This window comes from Myripristis murdjan, chromosome 4 (assembly GCF_902150065.1).
Source record: "Myripristis murdjan chromosome 4, fMyrMur1.1, whole genome shotgun sequence".
Taxonomy (NCBI): Eukaryota; Metazoa; Chordata; class Actinopteri; order Holocentriformes; family Holocentridae; genus Myripristis; species Myripristis murdjan.
Window position 1 is genome coordinate 7,297,554 of NC_043983.1, and position 19,375 is coordinate 7,316,928.

General features: G+C 39.5%; 1 protein-coding gene across 1 annotated transcript in view; it reads left to right on the plus strand.

The window, feature by feature from the left end:
• Nucleotides 1-19,375, plus strand: part of negr1 (neuronal growth regulator 1) — a 134,581-nt gene that overhangs the window by 71,244 nt on the left and 43,962 nt on the right. Inside the window, exon 4 of the mRNA XM_030050179.1 lies at nt 14,324-14,455. Coding sequence (XP_029906039.1) covers nt 14,324-14,455 — 132 coding nt within the window. The remainder of the gene's footprint in view (nt 1-14,323; nt 14,456-19,375) is intronic.

Sequence of the window (19,375 nt, forward strand, 5' to 3'; positions counted from 1 at the left end):
AGTGAGGCTGCTCAACAGCCAACAGAGAAGACTCCATTACTGAGATGCTCTTTAGTTTGTGTATATGAATGTACTCTCTTTGCTAACTCTGTCTGCAGCTGCTCTCCTAGGCTGTTGCTGTAATTAAGAACATGTTCTAAGTCAACTTGCCTTGTTAAATAAAAGCTAAATCCAACTAAAAAATACTATTAGAAGAAACATGGTGGTAAGACCGCCAGTAGCCTCTCTGTCATTATTAATTTAGCTCTTGACACCCCTACTTACTTTACTCTTAAAGCTTACAGTAGTCTGGGTGTCAGGTCAGCCTTTCACTGCTTTGCCTACGCATGGAGAACTGTGCTATGGTTCCTCACCACTCATTCATAGGTCATTGGGAGGAGGGTGAAATAGCCTTTAACATAGCTTGTTCCAGTCCTGTCTGGTTGGCTGGATGGCTGGCTGGCTGGACAAAATTGCTTTGATAAGCTTTTTCCATTGAGATTTGAATCCACGGGATAGAAGTGACCTTTGAAAAAGGCTGACTAGAATACTAGAATACATATTTGATTGTTTCCTGTGATAGGACTCGGCTGGGACACATTTCTCTCTCTCTTGCCAAGCAGCTACTGTACGGTTACTGACTACATATATGTTTTGATTTAGCTTTCCATTTACTTGCATGAGGAAATCCTCCCCCAAAACACACCCTGAGGAACCAGACAGCATCAGTCCTGGCAGTGTCCTTTACAATGACAGCTCACTGGGAATACTATAGCTAACTTAAAGCTAGATTCAACAGCGCTCGTTTGGTCCTGAGCTGAGCGTGGTAACAGCATAAATGCACTGAGTAGCTCTCCAGCAAAAGAAAAAAACAAAAAAAACAAAATAAGACACGAAAGAGTCAGTTGCAATGCAAACTGTGTGATGAATATTTCAAATTCGAATTTACATCACTGGTACATACCTTGAGTGGTGGCTGCCATGGCACGCTGGAGTTTGGCAGCTCTTTAAAAGATGCAAAGCAAGTTTTTGGCAGTGTGTTCACCAGGGATCCCTCATTCAGCACTGGGTTTTTATTCTCAAAGTTTACAATGAAAGCGATATGCTGCTCAGTGCTGAAACTTGTGCATGTTTTAAGACAATGGGAGGTGAAAGATAAAGATGCTGCAAAGGTGGTGCAAAGGGGAATTCAGTTCTCACATATCAACAGCGGGATAATATCCAACACTTCCCTATGCAGCTGCTTAGCTGCAGCTTAGAGATGCTCAGTCGGCACATGCCTTTAATGGAATGTCTGTGAAATGATAATTGGTAGATCTTAAAAAAAAATGTTGATCCCTGGAAATATAGTAGAAATAGTAATAATAACAATATAACAATATAGAAATAAAGTGTAGTGTTTTTTCACACTCCAGAGATACATTTACACTTCAAATATTTCTTGTGACAAAACAGACTAGACTTCACAAAATGAGTACAGCCTGCACATCCATTCATCCAGCACGAGTCCTGCACTGTTACAAGCAGCAGCTGCCTGTCAGATAGCCAATTACGCTCCCCTTTCCAGCTGGACACTTTTTAATTGTAATGTTGCTTTTGAATATGGGGTGTTCTCCTAAATCTGATAGCCGTATTGATATCAGGAGCTTTGCTTTGATTTTGGCCACACTTCACTTGATTTGACACAGTGCCAGTGCAAAGAATATTTTGCTCCTGTTGCATCTCCTCCAATCTGATACAGCCTCTCATTGTGAAAGCACAAGTGAAAGCTAAATTTCTGCTGCATGCTTCAGACTGCTTGCATGTGACTGTAACAGTTGTTGCCAGTATTCATCTACCCAGTACCTAAAGTGGTCCTTTACATACCAATGCTTGATGCCCTATTACTAAAGTGGGAAAAAGCCATTCAGGTTTAAAGCGTACGTACATTAAATCATTCAATAATGAGTAGGAAAAACATTTTGATTGGAATCAAGGACTCTTTAGGCACGTAAAAACACCCAAATAAAGCTTTTGCAACAAATATGTTTCCCCTGTGGGAGTAAGTCCTCATTTCAATTCTAATGGGCTACTTTTTTTCTTTGACTGGCTACTCAGTGAGCTTGTGGAAAAACAGTGATCCTGTCCTTCCTGTCCAAGCTGTTTTTCTAACTACAAACTCACACTGAGCTCTCAATCCTATCTCTAGCACCTCAAATTTTATTTCCCTGACCACATATGGCTAAATATCTCAAGCCGGAAAGTAACGGTAAGATAATTCCATGGGTCACAGAGGTTGCGCTTCATGCTGTCAGATACAACTTAGGGCTAGTTCTGGCTTTTAGTGGCCTCAGATTGACAGCCAGGGAGCTGGGTAGAGGTTATGTGTCAAGGCAGACAAACAGACTGTTTTTCAGGCAGACCCAGTGTGTAGCATGATTCTGCCCCTGGTTCTGGCCCACACCTTAAGCTGAGGCCAGAAGGGAGCGGTGCACAATGCAGCGGCGTGGGTTGTTCTCCATTTTCAAGAGTTAAAAGGATAAATTGATGTAGAAAATGCAGCTCTATGCTATAATGGATTCTTCAGTGATGCCTGCCCTATCTGCGTATTGCAGCCCTGAAGGAAGTGTACTCACAGCTTCCCTACACAATGTGGGAAATTGCTTACTGCGATGGCACTTAGCCAGTGTTGGCGCTGAATGTGAAATTAACCTTGCTATGATTTCTTTAATTTGCTCGGAGTGACATCTCCCTCAGGTGAGAGGAGCGTCTGTCAGTCTTTCAAATTTCCCTGAACACATTCATACACACAACCCATGTCAGGTCCCATGATACTGAAGTAGAAGAACCTTACATTATTTACACCACAATCATGTCAAAACATTTTTTTTTCTATGCAATTTTTCATCATACGTGTGATATCTGTTCTATTTCTAATTGGTTTACTGTACTGTAAAGTTTGAAATGCTAAATATGTAACCTTCCTCAGAGCATATGCCATGGATGCAGTACCTTAATGGTTTCCATGACCTTTGTAAGCCCCGTTTCCTGCTTTAATCGATAATACCATTATGCTGCCTGCACAAGATGCTGGATAGGATGCTCCCACATGAAAAAATACATTTGCTTTCATTTATTAAGCCAGACTACTGGCTTAATTAGATGTTCAAATGGATGTGTGCCCATTCAAGTAAAAAAAAAAAAAAAAAAAATCATTATTTATCCATTTTAACTTGGTTGTTCAAGTAGGATGAATTTCACATCTATTCAATGTGTGTGGTTGTTCAGTGGTGAAAAAAAAAAAATCTGAATCAGGAGGCTCATGTTATAAACTAGATTGACGACATAAGTCCTCTTGAATTATTTATTTCTCATAACCTGTACCTGGCACTTCAGTATCTTTGACAATTTCATTACTCTTTGAAGCTTGTTTTCAGCTAAGCTTACAAATTTCAGAGTATCTTAGAGATATCATTAGTGGGTGTCTTCATGCTGAATCATCAGCACAACACTCCACAAATGGCACAGAGGCAATGCAATCATCTTCACTCTTGTGGGCCCATGCAAATTGGCATATTCAGCTCCATCAGTTTAATTGGAAGCCTAGGTGCCACCTGTAGTTATCGTTGAAGGGCACTGTTAAATGTTGGTGTTATTATTATTCACACCTGTCTCTTATGAACGTGCCAGCTACACTGGATCTACTGCTCACAGTGTTGGAATTGTGAAAACTGAAAAAGGTGATTATCATATCCAAGGATGCCAAGTAAATTCTTCCTTAATTGTCTCAGAGAACAACCTTCTCTCCAAGACAAGAAAAGAGAATGCATCTTTACATTTTGAGCCTGCGTGCTTTTTGTTGAATGATCTACCAGCGTTCCTGTTCCCAGCTGCTTCAGCTATCTGTACCATACACTATACTATTGTTTGGATGTGATGTGTCAATCTTGTTGTGAATCTTTGGTATTCCCAATTGTTCTTGCCAGCTGAGCGACAGTACATGGATGCTTAGCTGACTGGTAACCTTCTACAATCTTTATCTAATCTCAGTTCTCTGATGGAGGGTACAAGAACACATATTGTTTGTCTCTCATTTGCAAGAAGGTTCCCCATCATCTTGGCATGTCGTTAGGATATTCTGTTTTTGTCCAAAAGGTTATATAAATTTAGACAACCATCCAAGGAAACTTCACATAACCAGCATAGGATTCCACGCAGAACAGTGTCATCAGTTTCCAAAGCTTTTGTAACATAACGCGTAACATAACGTGCGCTCGCGGTCAAGTGGACATGACTGAGGCCAGACAGATCAGCGTCAAGGGATGAATCATTCCTGGTGAGTATTGCATTCATGAAGAAATTGTGCAGCACGTAGCTATGTACTTCTAAGGATTTTGATTACTTGTGCAATGTTGACGTTACCAGTGATAGACCGGGCTAGCTGGCCAGCAAACCTTTAAACACAAATCTTAGGAACTGTGGCTTATAGCCCATGCTGTACACGTTCATTCATAATGGAAGTATTACTTTGTGTGTTAAGATAATGTATTAAAATTAGGAAGCTAGTGGCGTAGCCCTGAAACGGGACCATGCATGTGTATGTTGTATGCACAAACAAATATGCACAAAAATAAGGACATATCCCTGTATTAGCGCATTAGTAGGTTTTGATTGAGCCTTGAAGGAAAATATGATTGTTTGTATTGAAAGACTTGTTTCCTGTGCCATCTGCTTTCTCAGGATCTTCTTCAATCCCATACACTCCAGGAAGAGAGCTGTTTTCCAGGGAACCAGGGCTAGTGTTTGATGTGCTGATGATACACCAACACCAGAGTGGTGCCCCACCACCTGCTGGACTACTGTTTTTTTTCCCAATCTTTTTATTAAGTTTTTTTTTTTTTTTTTTTTGAGTCTTTCAGCACTCAGTGCAATACAAACAGTTGAATATTTACATTCCCTTAGCAGTCAGTACAATGCAGAACAGAGAGAATCTGAGTTTCTCAAGTTTGATGTTATAAAGAACTTCCTTAAATGTCGGGCCAGTAAAGTTCTAAAGGCCAGTTCAACATGTAGCAACAGAAAGGCCAGTATCAGGTGGAGCACCAAAAATAACTGATAAAACATTAGGGGCAATGACCATATGATAAGCCTGGCTTATATTTTCAAATATGTTCGACTTGAAGTTTATTAACTTGGGACAAGAGCAGAACATGTGACTGAGATTAGCAAGGGATTTGTCATCTTTAATTAATTGTCCTTTTCTAATGTTATTATTTATTATACATAATTTATTTGTAAAATGGTGGCAAATTGTGATCTACTGTCACTGAATAAAAAGAGAAGATAATGTATTGGTCTCCCTTAGTATGACACTTTAACCAAGCATTGCTTTACTCAGGTTCTATAGTGATGTAAGGTATTCCTAATCAGACCAGAGCTCATATATTATGCCATAGACATTGTTTTTCTTTGCTCATCAGCAAAACACTTCAATTGATCTCCTTTTTCACCACAAAGATAGAAGAAGACAAGGATTTGATAGAAGTTTATGATCCAATTATCTGAAACAATGTATAATTCTCAATTATGTACAGTTCTGGATTGCATAATACAAAGTTCACGAGGTGAAGTCAGAGATCAGGATGTGCTGAAGTGAAGGTAAAAGATGAGAGTCGGGGGCCACAGTGTGGGCGCAGCGGCACAGAGATGACCACCAGCTGCAGTGACAGCCAGGAGGGGGGCGGGGGGCAGGCTGCAGGATGATATGAAAAGGTGCTGAAGGCTGGACGAGTCATTGCTGCAGTCACCAGGTAATCAATCTGGGAGACACATAGGGAGAAAGAAAAGGGTCAAGAACAATTTTGTAAAGCCTTTGAGCATCTGGTATTCATAAATCAATGTTGGCTGTGCTAAATTCAGTTTTTGCCCATAGGCAAAAATAAATTAATTAATTTAAAAAAATCACATTGTGTCAAGAAAATCTCAGCTCATTTGAATTTTATTTGTTCCTAAAACAAGAGTAACGTGTGGCACAGCTGAAGAACTGGACTGTTGTGACTGATAGAAAACTGTAAAAACCACTAGCTGAAGCAGATGTAGCAGGCATGGCACAGCAGTGCTACAGTGTGATTGCTTAATGCATCATGTCAAGGGTTTTCTCAGTTTTCTTTTAGAAACAAGGGTCTCATATTCTATAACTGTGAAACTATCCAAACTACTTGGCCCTACCAATAATGTCAGATGAAAAAAATGGATATGTTGAGGTGAATATAACACTTTGTAAACAGTAAATCAATTGGTTTGTCCTTGAGAGGATGAATGTGTTGTAGTAAATGAAACACAACAAATTGAGAGGTTGGATTGCATTTTACTTGTGAGCTGCGTGTTGAAAAACATTTTTGAAGACAAAGCTTTCTGTCTTACTCATGTGAAGGTCAGGTTCTTGTGTACAGTCTTCAACCACCACCTGTTCATGATGAACTTTGTGACCCATTTATTGTCTTGGTGGAGCTGCTTGAGTGCCTCGTGGTGGCATCACCTGAGCACCCAGCTATACTTGTTCACCAAATGGCGTAGGAGTCCAAGTCACAGTTCTGAAACAACGCCCTGAAACAGCAACAGTTTGCACTCTGTTTTTTCCAGCTAAAACCACCATCAATTTGCTCAGTCATGAGTGGTGAAATCTGTGCACAGGCATCCATGCACAGCTTCAGCTTTGTGAGGAGTTGGGTCATGGTGTCAGCAGCCCTGGAGTCTCTTCATAGATGCATGGAGCCACATTTCCTCACATTCCACCCTGAGTGGTGTTGGGAAGCTCTGTGGTACAATGTCTCAGCCACTGGTGACTCTGGGATGTCATGAACTGTTTCATCAACAACAATGACAGACAAATCCTTGATGCATGGATGTGATTTTACTGCTCCACCTGTCTTATTCCTGCATGAAAGAAAACACATGGCATTTATATTTCATGTGGAAAACTGACGCACCTGTCATTTATGACATTGAAGCAAGTGCTGAAGCCCATAGAAATGCTAATGAAACAAAACATAACTTACTAAATATCGGTGGGGGCATGAAGTGTAGCAACACCATTACATTATTTCTGATTGTCGTCAACATGTTGCCAAATGATGTTATTGACACATCTCCCCTCTCACTCCTTTTAGTTCATATGCACAATGAATGATACTGAACTGATTGGATTCACCTTGTGTCGCTGCTGTTTTTGTCACTTTGTTTTTGTCATGTAAGGGCTCCAATGTTGGTAACAGAGAAACAGAGGGATTAGCCCTGCTCAGCCATTTCCTCACTGACTGCCTAACTGGCAATCAGCTTGAATCCTGCCCAGCGCTGTAGTACTACTGGCTCAGTGTCTTGTCAGTTGACGTGTTGAGGCTGCTGGCATAAATAAACAGAAGCATCATTCTGGACCTGCCAAAACTGGAAAAAAAAAAAAAACAAAAAACACTGTAATCATAGTCACTATATTTTTATGGGGCAACAAATTATTTTATTCAGCACCTTATAGGAATTCATACTGATATTGATTGTTGGGTGTTTTTTTTTTTTTTTTTTTTTTTTTTTTAATCTTCATTTACATAATCATTATCCAACACCTTTAATAAGTTAAGTTTAAAAAAAAAGTGTTTAAAGTGTGTTATTTTTCACAACCTTAAATTGTATCTGGGAATACTATTTCTAGAACCAGGACGTCCGTCTGCTGTTAATTGAAACAGATGTCGGACAGATTGATGCTGCCAGGCATTTAGGGATTTCCCATTTTGCTGAGGGAATCACTGTGTGCTTCCCACAAAACTGGCCAAAAGAAGGTATCTCAAAAAGAAGCATCCAGTGTGTCCCACTAGAGTGAGACAGCCCTACAGTCTACAACTTTCTACTTCCTGCCTGGGGATGACACCTAAATAAGAAGCATCCTCTCATTTGAGCCGGAACCATTAACACCCAAGATTCTTTGGACCAGCTCAATGGTTATATTCGTTTATTTTTAATGACACCATGATTAATGGGAAACAGAGTGAAAGTGTGACGCGAGAGGCTAATGAACCTGGGGATAGCCTTTCCCCGATAGGTACTTCAGTCCTTTAATGAAGAATCACTCCATTTTCTGATTTCCACCTGGTTTTACACCTGTAAGAAAAACATTTTAGTAATAGCTTAAGTATCAGGACTGACACAAATGGAAGCACCTGTGACCTCCGGGTTGAAAGAACCTGAGACAAGCAGAGACAGACAGGCAGCGATAATCCATATTATTATGTCATCCCACAGCCACAGAAAAGCAAATGCTTGCACTGCAAAATGTGACAAGGTTTTTTTTTTTTTTTTTTAACTTCTCAGCTAACAAACAAATAAAGCATCCTTTAGCTGCAGTGTAATGGATTGGTAAGCTGTCCAACAAGTTTTTCTGGTATTTGAAACATCTGGAAGTCATTCAAAATACTATCCAAAAAGTAATCAAAAGCTGCTGAGAAAACTGGCAGCTGGTGGTTTTTCTAGTTGTGTTTGTTTTCTTCATCAAACATCAAAGGCCCAAACACCCTCTTTATGAGCCTATACAAAAAAAAAAAAAAAAAAAAAAAAAGATTGAGTGCTGAATCTCTACCATGTATTGCATTGTGTATCCTCTGGCTGTGATACTACCTGCCACCTCTGGCACATATTTGGCACCATACGGTCAAGCAAGAATAGCTGATAAAATGTGGACATCCTACTTCAGACCTATTTTTCACCCTGTCATACAAGCTTCACTCAGTATCAGTAGAAAGGAAAGAACTTCTGTTTTCTTCCATTGATTCTAGGATCACAATTGACTCAGTTAATAATGTTTAAACTCAACCACTGTGAAATTGTGTTATGAGCCTTGGTCGGTGTCCCAATATTTTCTCTTAATCCTCTCAATTCAGGGGCATACATGTTGGAAGGTATGTTATCCCAAAACAAACAAACGCATTTTCGAAGGTAAAGCGCTGTGGCTGAGAGGGCGTCACAGAGCACATTGACAAATCACAAGCAAAACAACTTGGCAGCACACACACGTCTTTACAGAACATGCTGCAAAAGTACCAACTTGGCGTTACAGCATTACAGAAACAAGCTGAAACTAAAGAAAATATAAGCAAATAGTAAAACATACAACATACAACATACAAAACTAAAACAAAATGGAAACGTTTTGCTACCAGCCTCTCACAAACACGTTTTAGCATTTGAAAAATGAATGCCCACAATTTCAATCATAATACCATCTTACATAATAATACAGTCATTAGAATCGTCACTAAATCAAGATGGATTGGCATGAAAAAAGTGTTGAGTTTGTTGGAGACAATTATGGCTCCACATAACGAGTTTTTTGGGGAAAAAAAGAATGTTCTTTTATGCAAATATAAAGAATAAATTATGCTTCAGCTCCTTCTTCACTCATGTTAATTAGAAATATGCAATATTCTAGTACTGTCTCACATTTAAGTCGTAAGATTTAGTCAGTTGATTTACTTGATAAGAGGTTGAATGATATGCTTTTTCATGAATTTTTCAAGAGCAGGATTTTTAGGGCTAATGTAGATACCAGCAGTCTAATTAATGACATAGAAAGACACTTTGTTAATTCAAGTCTACTTTTCTACTTTGCTAATTAAAGCCTATGGTAGGTTAAATATAGGCTACTGCATGGCCAGTCTTTAAGTTTAAACCACTTTAAAGAAACACACAACAAAATTGTGAACAGAATTTGTCAATCACAAAATTATTATTTTAATTATTATTTATTAACCAGCATTGCAATCTGATTTGGGAACATATAGACGCAGAATATTAAAAACCTTACGTTTTCCACAATTCATCACAGCACATCTCATCTCAGATCAGCTCAGTTCTTGTTTCATGTAAGCTTATCTTAGTTCTTACTTTAACTAATGTTTTCATACCTCAGATCTTATGTGATCCTATATTGTTTTCTTTTTTATTGCTCATATCATGCAATATCAGATTTTCACTACACAGTTATCATGGCCAAAAGAATTCATGCTAAAAATATTATTGCAATATCTATAGCAATTTTGAAAAAAAAAAAAAAAAAGAAAAGAAAAGAAAAAACGGCGGTGTTGGAGAGAGAGGCTTAGTGACAGTATCATCATATTCATACTGTATTATTAACAAATTCATGATTCATGTTTTAAGTATCACAGTTATCATCAATACCAGTATATCACTCATATGATCTCATTATGGCATTTTTAAGGGAGGGCTTTTTTTTTAGAATGAAACCCAAGCGTATGCAGCTGCACAGTAAGACAATCAGTGTGAACAATAAAACACATGAGCATAATGACCATAACTTTAAGTCTACATGTGTCTTGGACAGCTGTGGACCAGAGCGTCTTTAGAACGCACAGGTCGAATGTACATAATGTGGGCGGTAAATCATTCCTATTAAAATTTTCATGTCAGTTGTTTTTAGTATTGCTTCAGTGTAGAAAATACTGAATAATTCTGGACGACATTTTTTTCCTCCTTCCTAATATTAGGCAGTGGGTGTGGCCTGGGGGCCGCCAGTTGACAGTCACCGCTCTCAGTGAAGAGAAGGGAAAAAATGAAGCAGTGATCTTGCCACACATCAGTGTCAACAAATCATGCATACATTTTAAATTCGAATTTGATTAATTTTTGGACTTAAATGAGTGTAACCCTATAATTATACCCCCATACAAGCGAATGAAAGTAATTACCCTGCACTCACACTATGTATGTAATGTATGTTTCTGTATCTGGAAGAAAAAACATGGTACTTTCCATTGACAGCCAGCTGCAGTTGCTCCAGCCATTCGGCAAATGATATTGAAAACATCAAGCACACTTGCCTCATGGGTCAGTGCTTTTGATTTCATTGCTACAGCAGAAAGACTTAAGTGTGCACAGTGGATTTCCATGTATTGTGTATCATAACTCTCTATTATAGATAAAAGACAATGGAGCAGTGCATTAAGTGCAGGGTATAGGTCAACCATGTTATGCGAGCACTTAGTGTGTAGGGAAAAAATCCACATAGGGTAGTGAGACATGAAGCCCTGTGAAAGCCAGTAGTTCAGCTCTTGCATAATCCATAACCCTGCTGCGTAAGTGTTATGAGTTGTAACATGGATCGTTGTATGTTATGAAGGGACTAGGCACACTGTAACCACTAATGGGCCACAAAAATCCATTAAAAAAAGCTAGACTGGCAATATTTAGACACTCAAAATGAATGTAATTGAATCTAGCTTTGTCCTATGTGCAGGGCTCACTGAAACATACGTATAAAAAAAACATAAGTGTAAAAGTGTGTTGTGCTGCTCTCTTTGCATATTAAAGGATCTGTTTTTCAGACACTTCCACTGCTCCTTTATGGATCGCTTTTTCAAATATTTTCTAGCTTTTGTGGTTGTTTATGTAGCCAGCATTGTCTTGTCCCGAGGCTCCTGGACTCTATCGAACCTGCCACAGCAGCGTGACCAGGGAAAGGAAAACTCATTATCGACATTGCCCTCGGGGATTCATTCAAGTTTTTGACATAGTAGTTAGCCGATAAAAAGCCACCAGCATTGCGGTATAAGGCAGTGGAATTATATAAGCATTCGTCACTCGTAGAAAAGAGTGGCAGAAGCAGAACGGCAGCATTTCCATTCCTGGAGCGTGGATTGTCTTGAATGTGGCTCTTCTGTTATGAGATATTGCTGAGTCAGTGTCTCGTCTCCATGTCCTTCTGATCAGTATGTTGAGCCGGGTTTTGCTTGACTGTGTACCGTGCTAGATCCCCATCTCTTCCAAACCCCTCCACACATCATCTCCAAACCCACCATTACACTCTCTGAAGAGTAGTATATAAATAGATTTCACACTGAGCAGCACGGCATTGAAATTTAATTGTGGTTAAGGGAGAACCTTTGTGTGTCTCACTCTCTCTAATACAGCCACAATTCTACCTGCTGAGATTCTATAACCATTTATTAGACAAGCATGTCGAGTCAAATTGCTTTTATTGTCAGCATTCTGATTTGATTCTCGTTTTTTATTTGATGGCAGTCATCATGAAAAACCCTGGCTGGTTGGTATCTCTTTGGTTCTGAGGGGGTTTAAAAGGAGATAAACATTTTCCAAATTGAGAAATAATAAATCATTGTTTGATAATTAACATATCAATGATAAATGCAGATGCCTAATTTTCGTAATTGGATCACATTTGCCTGCAGGAGGCTCACTGGCGGTCATTAGTGAGATTTGGACTGTAAACCTGACAGATCACACCAAACATCACACAGAGCAAAATCAGTTTATTTTGTATTGCAAATGACCAACAGTCAAGACTGCTGGAGCTGATCATGGGGGTAGCATTGATTTGTTGTTTTCAGGGTGGGGATTTTATTGGAGGAATACAGAAATATGGTATCACAATGGATGCCGGAGGGTTGCAATATTGGTTTGTTTTTCTGGAAAGTTTTTCCTCACACTGGCTATGCACTGACATCATGCGCCTCCCTCAGACTTATATCTCCTCACCCACCAGTTCTGAAAAAAAAAAAAAAAAAAAAAAAAACTGGGGAGGCTTTGCTGCTTTTTATCTGTAATATATAGTCATGGCGATTCTTACTGTGTCATAGATCACACCTCAGTACTTCACTCTCCCTAGTTCTCACATTTTTAGTTCCCACCAGCAATGATTTGGCACTACCAGGATATATTTTGACATGTATGTACCACCAATAACTGGCATGTTAGCATTTACAGTATCATCTCTTTTTTTGCATTGTGGACATGTTTGTGTGAATCTGCGCTTCCTCCAAAATTTCAGGTGCACTATGCCCCTGCCAATATGCCTGTGGTAGTGTTCGTTATCATTGCCTTTGGCACTGTTAGCCAGCTGTAAAGCACTGACATGTGCATTCAGCCATCCGGCTTGACTGTGTTCCAGGAAGGAGCTCTAACTGTGCAGTGTGGAGCTGAGTAAATGATGAGTACTGTAGCTGACGGGGAGTATAGCATTATTTTATTTGCTGCCACCATATCAGTATGGATAAATCAATGCACTGCTAATCCACTGCTATTTCAGTATGCCAGAGGGGTAATCAAGAGTTCAGTAGAGTACATAGACATGTCACATCTGCTGCTAAACTGGATGACTTCAATTTTAATAATGTCCAGTACGGTTATCTTTCTATTTGTCTGTCTGACTATCTATCTATCTATCTATCTATCTATGGGAGTCTGATGGCTGTTCTTAGCACTGCACTCTTCTGGACAGAGATGTCAGTTTGTTATACCTGGAATCTGGTGGAGACATTTTCTCAAGCCATGTCCACACTAAGCCGGATAAATCCAAAAATGCCATTTTGGGCTCCCATCCACACTACACCACACTAGCATTTCCACCGTTTTCCAAAAACCTGCCATCTACACGGACCAGTGCCCACAAAGTTCCCTGTTTGGCATGTTGCATGGTAATGCAGCTTCCACTCTGCATAACGATGATGCAGTGATGAAGCATTCATAAAAAAGAGAAAATCACATGACAGTCTTATTTTCAGAAAGCTCCAGGCCAGCAGCTTCAGACTTACACACCTTGGACACCTTGGTTTTTGAAAATCTTTGTTTTCAAGGGTGGAAAACACTAGGTTAAATGGAGAAAAAAGATGTAAATTTTGGCCTCAGTTTGGGGTTCATAGCCTTGAATCACCACTAGGGCCACTTTGGCCTTTCTACATCTTCTCCAGTTCCTCCTTCACTCCCTCGTACTTCTTTGGCATCTCATGTTCCTGTCACTGGGAATTGCTACATTTATCACCACTGTTGTTTTCTACTCCTTGTCTATTACTACAATGTCTGGTTTGTTGGCCAGTGCTTCTTTAATCCATCAATCTTTGGTTGTGATAACAGCTTCCTCTTGACTATGTTTGAACGTTGGGTATCTAGTTGTTCCTCAGGGAGTGTGGATGTCAGTCTTTAGCTCTTTCATATGTTTCACATATCCACTCTCATCGGGCTATGGCGGTGTAGAAGCAGTTCCAGGTTCAGGCAGTTCCAGGTTTCTATTCTTAGTGGTTTTCTGCTTGCTTAGGGTTAAAATTTGGATTGCGATAAAATTTTTGGTTATGTTTAATGGATGGGGCTAAGGTCAAGGTCAAGTCAAGGTCTCTACATAGTCTGTAGAGATGCAGCAGATATGCAAATGACACTTTGAGTAGCTCATTTTTGCCACCTGATAATTGAGTATCATCATTGGAATCCAAATCCAAGTATAGTGTTAGCATTTTCCCTGTCTATGTTTCATCTAGATATAACTCTGTTGTCTCTATTTTTCTATTTCCAGCAAGGAAATATGACAGCGGTGAATATCTAAACATCACTGGCATCACAAGGGACCAAGCCGGGGACTACGAATGCAGTGCTTTAAATGACATCGCCTCTCCTGACACCAAGACAGTAAAAGTCACAGTCAACTGTAAGTACATCTCTTTCTTCTTCTCTTCCTTTGCTCTTTTCCATATTGGGCTGGTACAGACAGAAAAGTCACAGGGGCAATCTAACCGTCCCTAACTGTGCACTTGAAGAAGCACATCCACTGCTTCTGTGTTGATAAGGTAGAAGTTTGAAAAAAAAAAAAAAAAAAAGAAGAAGAAGACTGGAGTTTGAAGTTTCTTAATATTTAACGAGAGAATTCCCTTTTTGTCTGTGCATGGAGGTGATTAATTCACACTAAGGAAAGGTCTGGCTGTTCTAAAGACTATTCCATTATGCAGGTAATGAGTCTTTCAAAAGTGTGAGAAGACAGTAATGAGGAGCCAGGGCATTAATGAATGATACCAGGCTTTAGCCGTCGTGGCCACATGGAAATCAGCACTCCTAAATACAAGCAGGAAGAGCGCTTGACAGTTATTACTATTCCCTCTCTTTTTAAAAGTGCTCTCCTACTTCACTGTTATTCACAGCGGTTTCTTTGTAGATGCCCAGTGCTAAATCTTATTGTTGGCCAAGCTCATCAAACAGAAAACTGTAGGGACCGTGGGCTGGAAAAGGGAGAAAAAAAAGTTAATCTCACCTTGTAACTGATGCTGTACATAATCCGTGTCAGTTTATCTTAATCATGGAAGTTTTCAATTGTAAAAGTACAGTTTTTGCCTGTATTTTCGATTCTGATAATACCGGAATAACACCTCTGAATTTAGACCACTGTAAATTTGTTTTTGTCATCAGACCAAGTCTTGAGGCCATTATTTCTGTGTAATGCCTGACTCTAACAAGCAGGGCGTGAGAGGAATGTTAGAGGTCAATTATTTATAGCTGTATTGAGATGTGGATTCAGGGATGAAAGATGCTTTAACAACTGGCAGTGTCTTTACAGAACAAAAGAGAGATATACAATGATGATAAGGCATGTCATGGACAGAGGCTGACTTTTCAAAGAGAAAGCAGTGGTCTGTGGGTGTTTTTTTTTTTTTTTTTTTTTTTTTTTTTTTTTGCATTTCAAACTGAATGACAAAGATTTGGCAGACTTCCTTGCCTTGTCGAACAGTGCCATGACTGCTTGGACAAAGCGACAATACTTTGGGTGGAAATATAGTTTGTCGAGTGTTGGAATGTTTGCCAATTGCACCGGCCCATTGCCCAGACTTATCTGAAGTTGACAATCTATAGAACTCCTTCCTCCTTTGACCGGTTGCTCATTCTGCTTTATTGACTGTATCACAGAGGGGAGTTGGTCTCCCAGGTTCACATTTATAAGAGACTCTTAACAGACTTCTTTGGAGACTTTTAGATTCCTGTACAATCAAAGCTTATGATACGTAGTTGGTTAAAACTACATTGTTGAGCTGAAGTGTTTTTCCCCCAGCTGGTTTGTCCAGTGTTTTAGGTAATCCCCTAGATATAGCTCAATATAACCAAATTTTTTTCAGCCCTACTACTAGTGTTACTTACAGCATAGGCTATAATCTCACACACATTACATCTGCCTTGTAGACTATAAAAACTGTGGTTGTTTAGCACTCTTTTTCATTGCAATACATCACAGGCATTTTTTAAAAAATACTGTGGAATATAACATGTACAACATGTGGAAATTGGTCAATGGTTTTATCCCAAGCACCTCACAGCATCACAAGTGCATATTATCATATGGCCTGCCTCAGTGGGAATCAAACCCATAATCCTAGCAGTGTGAGTGATATCCTTTGCACTCACACACCTACACATAGCCACAGGATCCTCGAGGAGTCGGTTTTGCTGTCACACATCCCGTTTCTTCCTGATAAGCCCTTATTCAAAATCCATCAGCAATAATTAGTTGAGCCAAGGTGAAGGGGCCAGGCTGTGTCTACACCCAGTGTAAATCTCAGAGCTCTCTCCCCCTCCAGTCGTAAATATTTGACTATTCCTGATGTCCTTTTTGAGCTATGGCCGACATGCAGCTCCATGGAGTGAGAATTTTCTGGCCTCACAAGCACCTTACTCATGAAAGGTCCCGTGTTTTATTGTGGCTGTTTATCATTCTAAATGGTGAACAACTATGAGACCTGCATAAACAAAATATGTCACTTCTAAACAGCACTAGGCAACTTCAGATGTTGGCGGCTCCAAACGGCAACGAGGGGTAACGGTCTGAAAATCTTGGAATTCAGTGCGTTGCTTAGTGCAGCTTTTAAACAATCAGTGTTGCAAGTCTCCAAGAATTCTGCAAGGATTTTCTTATTTTTCATGAAAGTTCGCTCGTCTATCCTTTGCCTATTTGGTGAATTGTGACAAATGGGCTCATTTACAAAGATAAGGGGCAAAATGAATGAATTGAAGTTGTCCATTGGAGCAGTTGATATGGCCACAGCAGGCAGAGAACCTGAGCCAGCTGGTGGCCACTCCTCACTGCCTCTTCACCACCCTGGCGCAATTCTTCCTCTGTGAAGGGAAAAGAGATGGGTTTGGACCCTATCCCAATCTATCATTCAAGCTCTACTCTCACATCAGGCTATATTCACAGTTCCCAGTGCCCAGGACACTGAGGGATTGATGAGGGCCTGGCATGCCAAATTAGGATAAAGGTGTGAGTTGACATAAAAGATCTGAAGGAGAAAAAGAGGATAATGACATAGAAGAAAGCGAAGAATGAAAGAGGACTCTGCCTTGCCAGCATGTACAAACAAAGGGTTGTTCACATTTGCCATTGTGCTCGACTGAATGAAACAGTTTGCCACTTCCCAACTTCTGAAGGGTTCTCTGAGGAGATTGTGAAGGTGTCATTGTGACTGTGTCAGCTGATAGCCTCAAATGTATTAATTAACAGATTTTCCAAGAAATACTTTTTTGTAGTAATGCAGGTAACTGATTTTACATGTAGCCTAAATAATGAAAGGCCATTTTGATTTGGTTGCTTAAGTTTTGATCTATTTATAATTGGGCATAGAATACAGCTGGGTGATTTATAAATATGGTGATATGAGACTAGATACTGTCTGATTTTAGATATTGTATCATCATTATATGGCGTGAGTGTCTTTTCCTGGTTTGAAAAGCTGCAATACAGAAGAGGAATGCAATTTTCTTAATGCACTAGACTGTTCTAGCTGATTTTCCACTACTCGCTTGCTCATCGTGTCCACATTACTAATGATGGTTTATTCAAAACCTGTTGTGTCTAAATCTCTTATGAAGGAGTCAACCCTTCAGTATTGTCACAAGTCAATATTGAGGTCATTGGTCAGATACCATGATGATATCATGATAATTGATTTTTTCCATATCACCCAGCCCGAGTTAAATAATGTTTTTTTTTGTTTGGTTTTTTTTTTTTTGTTTTTTTGGGATACCGGGCAGTGAATTTTTTTTAGGTAGGATGAAGATGGGGTTGAGCAAAAATCTCCTGTGTTTGAAAGCAGCAAACAATTATTCCCCACAATAATGTTGTGATATCAGTACAGATATCAATATCATCAGCATCAAGTTATTTGGTCAAAGATGTTTTGATGCATGATTTTGTCCATATCGCCCAGCTCTATTACAGTATAAATGGCCATCATGGTAATGACTCTTATTGATCCTGCCAGAGTATCGTCTTTCTAATAGCAGTTAAATGAAATTACATCATGAACAGCAACCAGTCATGGTCTAGCCTACAGTTTTTCGTTTATCAATCTAATAAGGCAAACATTGCTGTGAGTGACACTGACATTTCATGGGTTAACAGTCTAATTAAATACATGCCAAAATAATTTATTTTCCCTTTCAGAATAATTACGTTTTTTTAGGTAAGAGTATAGTTGACCTCCAGGCTAATTGCAGATTAAGGCCACTAATTAAAATAAGCAAAAGAAAGTAATGAAAACAAAATTAAGCTCTGGCATGTTAGGAGTTTTAATAACGCTGTGCCTGCCATTTGGCCTTACATGATATGATGAGTCAGAGGCTGAAGGTTTGAGGTGTTTTCATTGTGCATTCTTTCTCTGACACAGCTTAGTGCAGCATGTGTAAACTCTGCTTTTGAGCATTAGAAGAAGCTCTGCTTCTTGTAATGCTCCAAAGGCTACCTTGATCAGGGTGTTCCTAATTAAATTACTGGTCTGTGCCTGTGTCTTTATATTTCCTGTGATGAATGAATGCCGACCGAGAACTTTCATCAACCAGACCTGAATGATGGCAGTCATCCAGAAGGTCATCCTGGAATCAGATTGGCTGAAAAGCCCTGCTTGGCTAAAGGATATTTCAGCAATGATTTTACCTGATGAAATTTGATCTCTGACCCACTTTTCAAATTTACATATTCATCCCCGCAGCAGGTGGGTGCCATTATTGGCTGAATTTCTCACTGCACAGTTTGATTCAAAGGCATAAATATCACATCTAGGTGCCTGAGTTGGAGGGATGAATGAGTAGGAATCCACCCCCAAAACATCTCCGCCTGAGATAAAAAGCCAGCATTTGATTAATTAATGAAGCAGCTTCATTGTTGTAGTGTAAAGTCATCCATTAGTAACCAGATAAAACAACAAAATCTTGCCTGTTTTTTAAGCTGCAAAATGAATTATGCTTGACCTTCCTCTGTACATCAGGAAGCGCTTTCCGTCTACCCGTATGCTGTCACTCGTCTTTGTATGAGTAACACTATAAAGTTTCAACCCTCTAATGTCCCGAAATATGACTTGACAGTTTGTACAAACTTTTGTCACATGCAGAAAGTACACAGACCGCCAACTGTCTTGTTTTGCTGTATTTTAGTCACTTGCCACTGTTTCAGATGCTTCCGCTAAAGCCACTTGAAACCGCACCAGATGTTTTGATTGTCTCTCTCTATCCATGTAATAATCAGAAAGCTGCCACAAGACAATCCACAGGAAATGAATGCATAAGAAGACAGATCAGTTGATGCCACGTTAGC